General features: G+C 41.7%; 1 protein-coding gene across 1 annotated transcript in view; it reads left to right on the top strand.

Moving 5' to 3' along the window:
* The window catches only part of MED23 (mediator complex subunit 23), a 62,786-nt gene extending 52,303 nt beyond the window's left edge, over positions 1-10,483 (top strand). The window contains exons 25-29 of the mRNA XM_069974964.1: positions 3,449-3,521; positions 5,882-6,096; positions 6,198-6,318; positions 7,401-7,532; positions 8,273-10,483. Coding sequence (XP_069831065.1) covers positions 3,449-3,521; positions 5,882-6,096; positions 6,198-6,318; positions 7,401-7,532; positions 8,273-8,455 — 724 coding nt within the window. The 3' untranslated portion in view covers positions 8,456-10,483. The remainder of the gene's footprint in view (positions 1-3,448; positions 3,522-5,881; positions 6,097-6,197; positions 6,319-7,400; positions 7,533-8,272) is intronic.
* Positions 10,484-12,705: the final 2,222 nt, after the last annotated feature.

Raw genomic sequence — 12,705 nt, 5'->3', positions numbered from 1 at the left:
GATTCTCTCGGCAATGGGAGTTGATAACCTCAAGCAAATGGGTGAAGGAGTCAATAAAGCATGGATTAAAACTAAAGATTCTGTCTCCCCCAGGTCATCGTTTTATTATAACAGATTTAAGCCGACATCCAGAGAAACAGACAGCTTTAGAATCAGAAGTCCTTTCTCTTCTCCAGAAAGAGGTGCTGGTTCGGGTTCCCAGTTCGGAACGGGGGTCGGGGTTTTACTCAACCCTGTTCCTGGTAAGGAAACCCAATGGCGCGTTTCGCACAATTATAAACCTGAAGGACCTGAACCGGCACCTCTGCTACGAGAAATTCAGGATGGAGACTATTCAGTCGGCCATCCTGAACCTGTCGCAGAATTGCTACATGTGCACTCTGGACCTTCGAGATGCATATTACCATCTCCCCATTCACCCGGACCACCAAAATCTGTTGAGAGTGGCAATTCGCATGGAAGGGGGGATTCACCATTATCAATACAAAGCTCTCCCCTTCGGTTTGTGCCAAGCACCCAGAGTATTTACAAAGCTGATAGCGGAAGTCATGGCTCATGTCAGGGAACAGGACATTGTCATAATACCATACTTAGACGACTTTCTGATAGTAGGACCATCAGAGAAGGTAGTCTCCCAGCATTGCCTGTCAGTCCAGAACATCTTCTCCCGACTAGGTCTGGAGGTAAATCTGGAGAAGTCCTGCCTGCGCCCAAACCAGATTTGCTCCTTTTTGGGGATAAGGCTAGATTCTTTGGTTCAACGTTCTTTCCTTCCTCCCCAAAAAGTGGACCTGATCATAACAAGAGTAAAAGATCTTTTAACCCGGGGTTCCTGTTCCCTAAGACAGGCCATGTCAGTCCTGGGACTCATGACGTCAGCCATTCCAGCAGTAGCTTGGGCACAGTACCATTCTCGGACTCTACAGGCACAGATTTTAGACACCTGGGACAGACAGAGAGAGTCGCTGGACAATACTTTTGCACTATCCCCCCCAGTACTAAGGTCCCTACAGTGGTGGGTGACGCGAAAAAACCTGACGGTAGGCATTCCCTGGGAGAAAAAAGATATATTTCAGATCACGACAGACGCCAGCCCCACAGGGTGGGGGGCTCATGCAGAATCCCTACTCCTACAGGGGAAATGGAACAGCTCGGAGTGTCAGGACCCTCAGAATCTCAGGGAATTAAGGGCAGTCCTTTACACTCTATCACGTTGTCTCCACATGATCACGAACAAACATGTCCGCATTCTAACAGACAACTCTACAGTAGTGGCATACCTGAACCATCAAGGGGGAACCAGGTCAGCTCAGCTGATGAGAGTGTCCCATTTCATCTTCAGGCTGATAGAGAGTCATGTAGCTTCCATATCGGCCCTTCATCTCAAAGGAACGGACAACATAACGGCCGACTTCCTGAGCAGAGTATCACTCAACCAGGGGGAGTGGGTTCTCAGTCCAGCAGTATTTCAGCAGATCACGACCATGTGGGGAGTCCCTCTAATAGATCTGTTCGCTACCAGGGACAACAGGAGGGTAGAGAGATTTTTTTCCCTCAACCCCAGGGATCTTCCGTCGGGAGTGGATGCCTTTGTTCAGGATTGGAGCAAGGGCCTGCTCTATGCTTTTCCTCCCATTCGGATGATTCCGAGGATGCTGAGGAAAATACGTCAAGACAAGGCACTAGTTATAGTAGTGGCACCCTTCTGGCCAAGGAGGGTATGGTTTTCTTGGCTCAGGAAACTCTCGGTAGCCAGGCCGTGGGTCCTTCCGGAGGTTCCGGATCTTCTATCTCAGGGACCGGTTCTTCATCCATCATCGCAAAATCTTCATCTGACGGCCTGGCTATTGAGAGGCGACTGATACTGGATCGGGGTCTATCAGATTCAGTTATTAATACCTTGTTGGCTAGCAGAAAGAAAGTAACTTCACAAATATATCTGAGGACTTGGAAAGCCTTTTGTAGATTTATGGGTGTCCCGGTAAACGTGTTAATACCCCCAGATATTCCCAAAATTCTGGAGTTTCTGCAGAAGGGTCTTGACTTAGGGTTAAAACCTAGCACATTAAAAGTACAGATATCTGCCCTTAGCGCCTTATTTGATCACAAAATTGCAGACCACCCATGGATTAGGCGGTTTATTAAAGCTATAGGCAGACTTAGGCCCACGATTACGCCTAGGACTCCACCATGGGACTTGAACATCGTTTTGACAGCCCTGTCAGTATCACCTTTTGAGCCATTAGAGGAACTATCAGATAAGATCTTAACCTTAAAATTGGCCTTCTTGTTAGCAATTACTACGGCTAGACGAGTAGGGGAACTATCAGCCTTATCCATTAATAAACCCTACATGAGCATTCTTTCAGATAGAGTTGTCCTGTCACCAGACCCAGCTTTTTTACCTAAAGTAGTGACTGATTTTCATCGCTCTCAGGAGGTGTTTTTACCATCTTTTTGTCCTGAGCCTAAAAACGATGGAGAAAGGAAATTTCATGCATTAGATGTTAGAAGGTGCCTTATCAGGTATCTAGAAAAGACAAAGGACTGGAGGAAGTCTCAGCAATTACTAATCCTTTTTGCAGGCAAAAATAGGGGCCAGTCAGCTTCCGCGAAAACTGTAGCCAGATGGATTAAAGATGCTATTTCCCTAGCCTATACCTCTGCTAAAATGGTTCCTCCTACAGGATTTGGTGCCCATACAACTAGAGCAGTCTCCACTTCCTGGGCAGAGAGGGCAGCGGCATCTATCCCGCAGATATGTAGAGCAGCTACTTGGAGCTCACCTCACACATTTTTCAGGCATTATAGATTACAGTTGCCAGGTACTGAGGATCTCTCTTTCGGGAGAAAAGTCCTGCAGGCAGTAGTCCCCCCCTAATTTAGCCTAGTCTAGTCTCCAGGGGTGCTGTCATAGGGCGAGAAGGGAAAACTTAAATTACTTACGGTAATTGTTTTTCTTTGAGCCCATGACAGCACCCCTCTAAAATACCCACCCTTTAAAAAAAAAAAAAAAAAAAAAAAAAAAAATAAAAGAGAGAATTTTTGCACGGGTGTATTAGAGGGTTTTTTTGTATTATCATTAAACATGTGAGATAAGATTATTCATTCAGTTCTCAATGAATGTAGAAAAATTTTTTTCTAGTTGCTTCTACCGTCTTAGGTGGGAAGTAAACTCTCCGCTGAGGGGAGCTATTTTTCTCTGCTGGAGAGCAGAGCTCTGTTTATATCTTCTAGAATCCAGGATACTTGTGGAACGAACTGGTGTAAGGGGTGGATACGGCTCCTTTTAAAGCTTGATTGATTGATTGCCTGGCGGCTGTTTCCTGTCTCATGAGAAGGGGGATGGACGCTCTCCAGGGGTGCTGTCATGGGCTCAAAGAAAAACAATTACCGTAAGTAATTTAAGTTTTCTCCTCCATGTTTTTCTATTTTTCTCTCTTTACAGTCAGCCACTTGTGCCTAGAGAAAATATCACAGCTTGGATGAATGCAATTGGACTCATTATTACAGCTTTACCAGTAAGTAATGGTACTTTTACACGGTGCGATAATTCGCACGATTAACGTTTTTGAATGAACAATGTTTTTTTTTATAACGATCAGCGTTTAGACGGAACGATAGATCGTACGGAAAATTCGCTATGCGATCTTTTTGCGATCGTTTGAGCCTATCTCACACATAGGGGAAATCGTTGAAAGAATGTTTACACGGAACGATCTGCAAATTTTTTGCAAACGATCAACGATTATTTAAGAACATGTGGAAAGATCAAAATGAACGATTTCTCACTCGTCGTTTGCAGCGTTTACGCGTACGATTATCGTTCGAATTCGACCCTTATCGTGCAAAAACGAACGATAATCGCCCCGTGTAAAAGGAGCATAAGACATGCTTCTCCTCTAGATTTAACTCTCTGTTCATCATGTCCCTGTTTATACAGTTTCCATATGGGCAGCAAATGATTTAAATGAAGCGATCATCTTTCACATGTTCTCTGGTTGGACAGTGTTTTCTGGGCATACTGTAGTTGGGTATTTAATATGCGTGGTAATTGCATTGGCCCTTTGGACCAGATTGCATGCCAGCGCCTCATTCTGCTTATTACTGCAGTAATATCTAGCAATAAAAGGCAAGCTGCTTTTGGATTTTTTTTTTTTTTTGTTAGCTGGAAATGCTGAAAGATTTATTTATTTATCCAGCAATATTTTGCCTATTAGTAACTACACAGGCTACTGTTTAAGCTCTCACACCACCGTTTCAAGATGGCTTTCCCTTAAAGAGTCACTGTCGTTAAAATTTATTTTGCAGAAATCAATAGTCCAGGCAATTTTATGAAACTTTGTAATTGGGTTTATTAGGTAAATATACCATTATCTGCATGTAAAAAGGGGAGGGGGAAGGAGCAAGATTAACCGAGAACAAAGGATAACACAGCGGGGGAGCTATTCAGAGGTCAGAGGGGTCAGTGGTGACTGCAGAGGAGAGAGCCCGTGATGTTAATGTAAATTAACTCTTTGTTGTCCTGTTTTGCTGCCTTTACTTTCTCTCTCCATAGGAAAACCATAAAGACGGGGGAGAACTTCAAACTGCTTTTTCATGATAAAAATAAATTTTTCGGCTAATAAGCCCGATTACAAAGTTTCTTAAAATTACCTGTACTATCGATTTCTACAATAAAAATTTTAACGACAGTGACACTTTAAAGTCTGGTGTGTTTTACTCCAGGGGTAGGGGTATTCCAACAGAATTTTTTTTTTTTTTTTTCAAATCAACTGGTGTCAGAAAGTGCCAGAGATTTGTGATTTACTTCTATTAAAAAATCTCCAGTCTCTCCTACGTATCGGCTGCTGTATGTCCTACAGGAAGTGGTGTATTCTTTCCAGTCTGGCAGAATCCTGTGTGCTGCCACCTCCTGTTTGTCAGGAACTGTTCAGAGCAGTAGCAAATCCCAATAGAAAACCTCTTCTGCTCTCAAGGCTGGAAGGAATACACTACTTGCTGCAGGGCATGCAGCAGCTGATAAGTACTGGAAGACTTGAGATTTTTTTCCATTCAAGTAAAATTACAAATCTCTGGTACTTTCTGACACCAGTTGATTTGAAAGGGAAACGGTCATTAGATTAGACGCATCTCACCTACTCATATGTCCCTATAGCAGGGTCACTGAGGTTGAAGGTAATTTTCTTTTACCTTGATTATCAGGAGCCTTTTTCGAAAAACTTTGTATTTTTATAAGATATGTAAGTCAGGCTGTTTGGTGCAGCCCGTTCCAATGGTCAGTGAGGGGGGGTGGGGCTGCTACCACGAAGCCCCGCCCACTTAGCACAATCTGCAGATAATAAAAGATGACTTTTTACTTGAACAAGCAGCATGACGTATGATATAAAATAAGGTATGAAAACGGCTAAATGTACCCTTTACACCTGTGTAGAGAAGTCATAATGCAAAAAGGAGATGACAGTGTCACTTTAAAGGGGTTATCCAGCGCTACAAAAACATGGCCACTTTCCCCCTACTGTTGTATCCAGTTTGGGTGGGGTTTTGAAACTCTGTTCCATTGAAGTAAATGGAGCTTAATTGCAAACCGCACCTGAACTGGAGACAACAGTAGGGGGAAAAGTGGCCATGTTTTTGTAGCGCTGGATAACCCCTTTAAAGATTGCTAGGAGTCTTCCAGCAGAGGGCAGCAAATCTCAGTGGAACAGGCACTCCCTTATAGGTCATCTTTTTGCGATGGTGCTGCTTTGTTTTTGGGAAATGTATTTAGTTACTCTTAGTATCCTTAAAAAAAGGAAGCGAGTCCCACATTTTATTTGTGTATCTTTTCTTTTTCGGTCATACTTTAACTTTTATTTATTTTTATTTTTTTGTACTTTAGGAGCCTTACTGGATAGTTCTACATGACAGAATTATCAGTGTACTGAGCAGTCCGAGTCTGACATCGGAGACTGACTGGGTTGATTACCCTTTCCAGCTTTTTGATTTCACTGCATGTCACAAGGCTTATTCAGAGATGAGCTGCAGTTACACACTGGCGCTGGCACATGCTGTGTGGCACCATTCAAGCATTGGACAGCTTTCTCTCATTCCTAAGTATGCAGTCAGGCTTTACTTTCTTAGAGCATAGTATTACTGATAATTCCTATATTCACTGTGTCTAGGGTAAAACCTTTCATTATCTTTCATTTTTGTAGGTTCCTTTCCGAAGGTCTTATACCAATAGTGAAAACAGAGTACCAGTTACTGTATGTTTACCACTTGGTAGGACCATTTCTGCAGCGCTTCCAACAAGAAAGGACTAGGTGCATGATAGAGGTAATGGATTCATGTTGGAGCTTCCCTCATATTTCATAAAGATTTATCTGAATAAAATCAAACATTTTTCATTTTGGTAATAAATCTTTATAAGAAACACGGAATAGAGATTTCAGTGTGTTTATAGCAGCCGGCACTGCAGACCCCGGTTAAAAATCTACTTGTCCCATTGTTTCAACAAGATTTCCACGCATGCCTCCACTTTCCACCAAAAGAATTGACACATCAATTCTTTGGGAGGAGATCAGAGGGGCATAAGACATCCCATTGAATCATTGGAATAAGCGGAATTTCAAGTAGCGTCTGCGGCAGTTCCACCACTTTTACTCCGGGTGAACAGGTCTTTACACTTCACACGCTGCTTGCTGTGTAGAGTGAAGTAACTTTCAATATAACCTGATGAGATAAAGAGTCTTATTAGATTTACATTAAGATAGGTGGCTATTTACCCTCGCCAGGCTTAGGCTAGGTTTTCACTGCGTTTTTGCAATCCGGTTTTTGTAAAAAACGGATGCATCAGTGTGCATCCGTTTTTTCATCGACTTCCATTGTAAAAAAAAAAAAAAAAAAAAAAACATTTTTTTTTAACGGACACAAAAGTAGTGTCAGCTACGTTTCTGTGTCTGTAAAAAAAAACTGATCCGTTTTGATCTGTTTTTTTTTACAATTAGAGTCAATAGAAAAACAGATGCACACAAATGCATACGTTTTTTTCATGCGTTTTTTTGCAAAAAACGGATTGCAAAAACGCAGTGTGAACCTAGCCTTGTGCTGGAGTGTCATTCTACAAATTGTGGTTTTAAATGGGTTATCTTGGAGAAGGAAGGAGTATAAGCAATAGTCTAGTGGTCCACTTCTGCTTCCCTGTCTTCTCAGAAGTATATCTTGAAAGAGAGGATAAATACCATATCAAAATCATTTGCTTGTGGGGTAAAAACTGTGCCTGCGTGCGATTGGCTGCATTTTTAAAGCAATAAGGAAGTGGAAGCTGAGTGCTAGGAGTGTGAAAAGACATTTTACAGTAATGCTTCACCTTGGAGTCACTTGGACCTTTCACACGGTCTCCTGCTTCTTTTCTTTAGATTGGTGTAGCATTCTATGAGATGCTGTTGAATGTGGATCAGTGCAGTGCACACCTGAATTTCATGGACCCCATATGTGACTTCCTTTATCACATGAAATACATGTTTACTGGTGACAGCATAAAAGATCAAGTAAGTCAGTTAAGAATTTCAATTTATCAAGTGGTGACCTGGAATGTATAAAGTAAAATGTGCAAATTATACTACTAGTACTGCAAGCCTGTTGGGAAATCTTATACATGCTGCTAAACGTTTCAGGTACTTAGAGTCTATAGGTCTATAGAGTTTTTTGACAGTGGTTTACAGTAGTGCTATTTCTGTTTAATTAGTTGATGAAACAGGGCAAGCATACTCATCCTGGTGCCCTCAAAGTTTATGAAGCGAGCTTGGAGCTCAAGCCAGCTCCATACACGGCGACACCTGGCTGCTATCGGCAGCTGGGGCCGCCACTAATAGCAGTCATGGAGCAATCACTTGTGCCAACTATTTAACCCTAAAGATGCTGCTTTTAAAAGTGAGCGGTATTTAAATGGTCTTAACATACCTCCTTGATGGTCCAGTGATCCGGATCCCATAATAAAAGTTTAAATAATTAAATGAACAAACATATATATAGTATCGCCAGATGCGGAATTGACTTTTAAATTATCCTATTCCTGATCTCACACAGTAAACTGTAAAAATATGCAAAGTCCAAAATTGCTGATTTTGGATCACATCACATCCCAATAATAAAAACTACTCATCACAGTGCAGAAATTGAACACTTGCAAAAGGCCTACTGGGTTTTTCTTTTTTCCCCCTTCCTTTTCTTAAAAGTGTGACTTAGTGATAAAATATTTTGTCTTTTTTTTTTTTCTTTTCTCTTTTAGGTTGAAAAGATCATCTTCAACCTGAGACCAGCTTTAAAGCTGCGTTTGCGCTTCATCACTCATATCAGTAAACAGGAACCTGCTGCTGCTGCCCCTCCTCCTCCACCACCAATTAACAGTGGATCTCCAGCTCCTCAGGCTAACCAGGTGCCTGTAAATGTTACTTTGCCTGTCGCACAGTAAAAGCTACCATTGAACGGGCATATCTGGTTTTAAGTAGACGCTGCGAGGGATCCTGACATTTTCATGCTTTGATCAGACCTTGACTGTAAATGTTGTATATTCTGAAGCTTGTAGCCTTTTTCTTTTTACATTTTAAGCTTAACTACTGAAAGACTTTATTTTTTTATAATGCTCAATGTTTGAACAGCAGAACTGCAATTGGTTTTGTAAACCAGAAGATAAAGATCCATCTTGCAGCTGTGCCATATACTGACAAGGACTGCAGTTGTATACAGCTGATATTAAGGCCTGGTAACAAAACACATTTTTATTTTTAACCCTGAATTATCAAACCCGCACTCCCAAATGGTTTGTCCTTATTGACATGAATGTTTATCCATTACAATTGTTACATGTACTAAGACTGTAAACATACGCAATGTATTTTAGTAGACCGTATTTATACCTCACAAATAAGCAATGCTTTATCATTGATCATTTGCTGCAGTTACAGTGGACCATCATTGGTAAATTCAACATCACTTCTGTTATGAATTGTCATTGTTGAGAACACGATCACAACTAAACAGCACAATACTAGATATAGTGGTCTGTTGGGAAATTATTCATAATTCAGTTCCTTCTATCAATAACAATAAGAGCTGTCAGATTCTATATAAGGCCCCCATCACACATCCGTGGCTGTTTTTACCGTTGGGAAATGCTATTCAGGAAGCCTTTCGGGAGGTTTCAGGAAACCTTCGGTGTTTCCGGACCATAAAAACAGACCTAAACCTGTCAATCAATCACAGCACCACATACGGTACACTGTACAGTGAAAAGGCCAGCGTCAGCACCCGGCGGCACTTGCCTGGGCTGCCGTGCTATGCATCCAGAATTTCGGACAATTTTCAGATTGTGTCCAAATATTTGAATTTTGGATGCCCTGAAGATGCCCTCATAAGAAATCTGGGTAAATTTCACGGATGTGTGAAGGGGGCCTAATAGTTACAGGCACTATTGCATAGCTTATACAATTTACTTTTCATGTCTCCACCAAATGTCAAGAAGGTGGGACCAAGATGCTGAGGTGTCAGTCTGGCATGCCTTGCTGTTCACCATCCCAGCCCCTCCTTGATGTGTTGAGCCCTGTCAGTCAGAAGAAAGCTAAGTGAAAGCAAAGAGGCACGCCAGGCTGTGGCACTTGAGCAGCATCTGCTTGATACTTGGCTAAGAAATAAAAGGGCAGATTTAAAGAGTTGTCAACCACCATCAGCTACAGGAAAGATACAGTCTGCTTTTACACCCGAAAAGCCATCCAACAGTATTTACAACTTGTAGAAGCAAGTAGAGCTGACTGATTCACTTAAATATATAATGTATGTAGCATTGAAGTTACATTCTGCAACTGTTCATTGCATATATGTAAATATGGTAAGTAGTGATGGACCATATTGAAGAGGCGTGACTCTAAAAGATCTGTCTGGTGTTGACATGGGTATGTTTCATGCCTTACCTCCACCAGTGGGTGTTCTGGGTTTTCTATTTTGTCCCTGAATATTTTCTTTTTATGACAGAAAAAAAAACGTATAAAATTTTTGTGGTAATGATTTCTCCAAAACCCAAAAGATGGACATTCTGCGTTGGTCTAATTTCAGTTCCGTAATACCGTGGTAAGGTGTGGGAGTCTGTATAGCACCCACATGAAACCAAACCTACGGTATATCCATTTCTTGATCTCCAATACTTTTTCCCACCTCGCACTTCAAGATTAAACCTAAAAAGATTTTTTTTTTTTTTTATTATTAACTACCATTTTTGGAATAATCATCACTAAAGCTCTTTGCTGTGTTCTTCAGAAAGAAAATGGAAGTGCATATACAGGATACTTATCATTACATGAAACCTCTTCTGGGAACAGAGGGTCCATTTCTGAAAATATCCTTTTTGTAACAAATACTTTAAGGCACATTTAATTAATTGTAAAATGTTTGAGGAACCTAAATATGTCTAATTATTTTTTATAATAAAAGCCCATGTATATGCGTAGTGAATTTAATTGTGTCCATCTATTATAAAAGATTTCTTTAAGGCACCAACAAAAGCTATTATCCAGATAAGGCTGTGTTCGCACTACGTTTTTGCAATTCGTTTTTTTTCATCCGTTTTTTTGCAAAAAAAGGATGAAAAAAACAGATGCATTTGTGTGCATGTGTTTTGATCCGTTTTTCTATTGACTTTCATTATAAAATGGACACAAAAATGAGGTTGAGTAATGTTAAAAAAACAAAAACAAAAACGTTTTGATCCATTTTCTAATAATGGAACTCAATGGAAAAAAACGGATGCACACAAATGCATCCGTTTTTGTGTTTTATTTCATCCGTTTTTTGCAAAAACTTAGTTCTATCGCCAGTAGAGAGTTAGCAGTTTTGGGGGGTTGATCTTGATTCTTCCTGTTGATCATGCTTTATTAACAACAATTTGTTTTTAACATACAGTACATACAATATACTTTGCAGCAGTGCAGCTCCAGCTAAGAAGCAGCACACAATAAATTATTACACATCCCATACATAGCACAACAACACAAGGATCCCTACACTATACATCATACCACATGTTATATATTTACCAAGATTAAAAAATTTTTCCAGGGTGACTTTGACAATGAAGAGTGTGATTTATTATGGGTGGGGCTTGTGTGTGAGGGAGCTATGTCACGTTGAGAGGTCTCCCTCTTTTCCATAACCAGCCAGGTAAAAAACGACCAGTAGCAGCCTAGTAACATCAGGGTAGGAAGGTCCCTGTATATTGGCCCTGTGTAAAGGCATATAAATATATTTCCCAGTGATTTGCTTTCACATTTTGTAATAGATTTGCTGGGTCCATGGTCTCTTTTCACAATGCAGCATGCTGTAGGTCTGGTATATTGTGGGTGTTTATTAACTATTTATAAGCCTATGGACTGATGAACCGTCCGCAGGACTTTTCCACCAGTCTCTCATTGGTAGGGTATGCCATAGATTGTATCCATGTTTTCCAGGATTCCCTATGGCTGCATCCAACTTCGCGAGCCACCGCTATTCAAATGCCAAGTGATCATGCTCGAGCATGCTCCAGGGTCTTGGGTCTTTTCCCCTTTCTGTGGGTGGCGGTACCGACAGTGCGGGTGCGTCTACTCCGGACCATTGTAATACCCGCCCAAGGGACCCATCACAACCCGGCAGGTCACCGACCATTGGGAAGCAATATGGCCAGCCACAAAAAATTAAAAGCAGGTATACCATCACACCTGTGTGCTGAGTTAGCACTGGCATCACGACAACCTCCTAACTGGCTGAGCTATATTCCACCAACCACCTAGCAAGTGACTGGTCATAGCTGCAGGGCGGCTACCATTTTTTTTTTTATATGCAGCATGCATTCCCCCCCCCCCCCCCCCCCCCAAACACACACACAGGCCTATAACTTGCAGCATGATATCTGCTGCAAACTTACTAAATGTGAACTCACCTCAAGGAGTTTTCCAATTTAAACTTTCTTGTCCTCTGTCCACAGGATAGGGGACAAGTATGAGATTTCAGGGGTTCCTTCCTCGGTACCCTCGAGGGATCTCTAGATCTGTGCCCCATCTCCTTTGTTATGATTGGAACTGCGGGTCAGCTCGTGACTTGCAGCTCCATTCGTTCTCTATGGAGTTGCTGGAGAGAGCCAAGCACAGCACTTGACTCTTTCCGGTAGCTCCATAGAGAATGAAGCTGCAAGTCACGCACCAACCCGCGGTGCTATTTATCACAAAGAAGCCGTAGCAGCAATCTACGGGTTCATAACCAGAGAGCAAGCGGGCCTCTATGCTCATCAATGGCAGGGCTTTCTTTTATTCCCAGTCTGGCCCTGACATGCTCTATTAGATAAGCAAATACAATGTAGAAAGATAATGAGGCTGCACTCACTAGTTCCAGCTGTAAGCTGTTTTATTGCAAAAATTTTTCTAATACAAATGCATTGGCATACAGGGCAGTGTGCAGGGGCGTTCCAATAGGCTACAGCCGTTTCACGCTATACGCGCATCATCAGGCCTATAGCTGCATGTTGGATCAAAGACCGGCGAGCATAAGTAGTGCCAGGATTTTTTCTATTATTGGATCTATTAGATAAGGATGGTCAGGAAAAGTTGGTGGTCGCTATTTGGCAGTTTGTTTCTGAGCTGGAAGAGTCAATTGTGTGTGGGGAGATCTGTGCTGTTCTCTTATTGAATGCTGGATGAT

This window comes from Dendropsophus ebraccatus, chromosome 6 (assembly GCF_027789765.1).
Source record: "Dendropsophus ebraccatus isolate aDenEbr1 chromosome 6, aDenEbr1.pat, whole genome shotgun sequence".
In the NCBI taxonomy this organism is placed as follows: domain Eukaryota; kingdom Metazoa; phylum Chordata; class Amphibia; order Anura; family Hylidae; genus Dendropsophus; species Dendropsophus ebraccatus.
The sequence above is the reverse complement of the archived record's forward strand: the minus strand, read 5'-3'. Positions and strand labels throughout refer to the sequence as shown.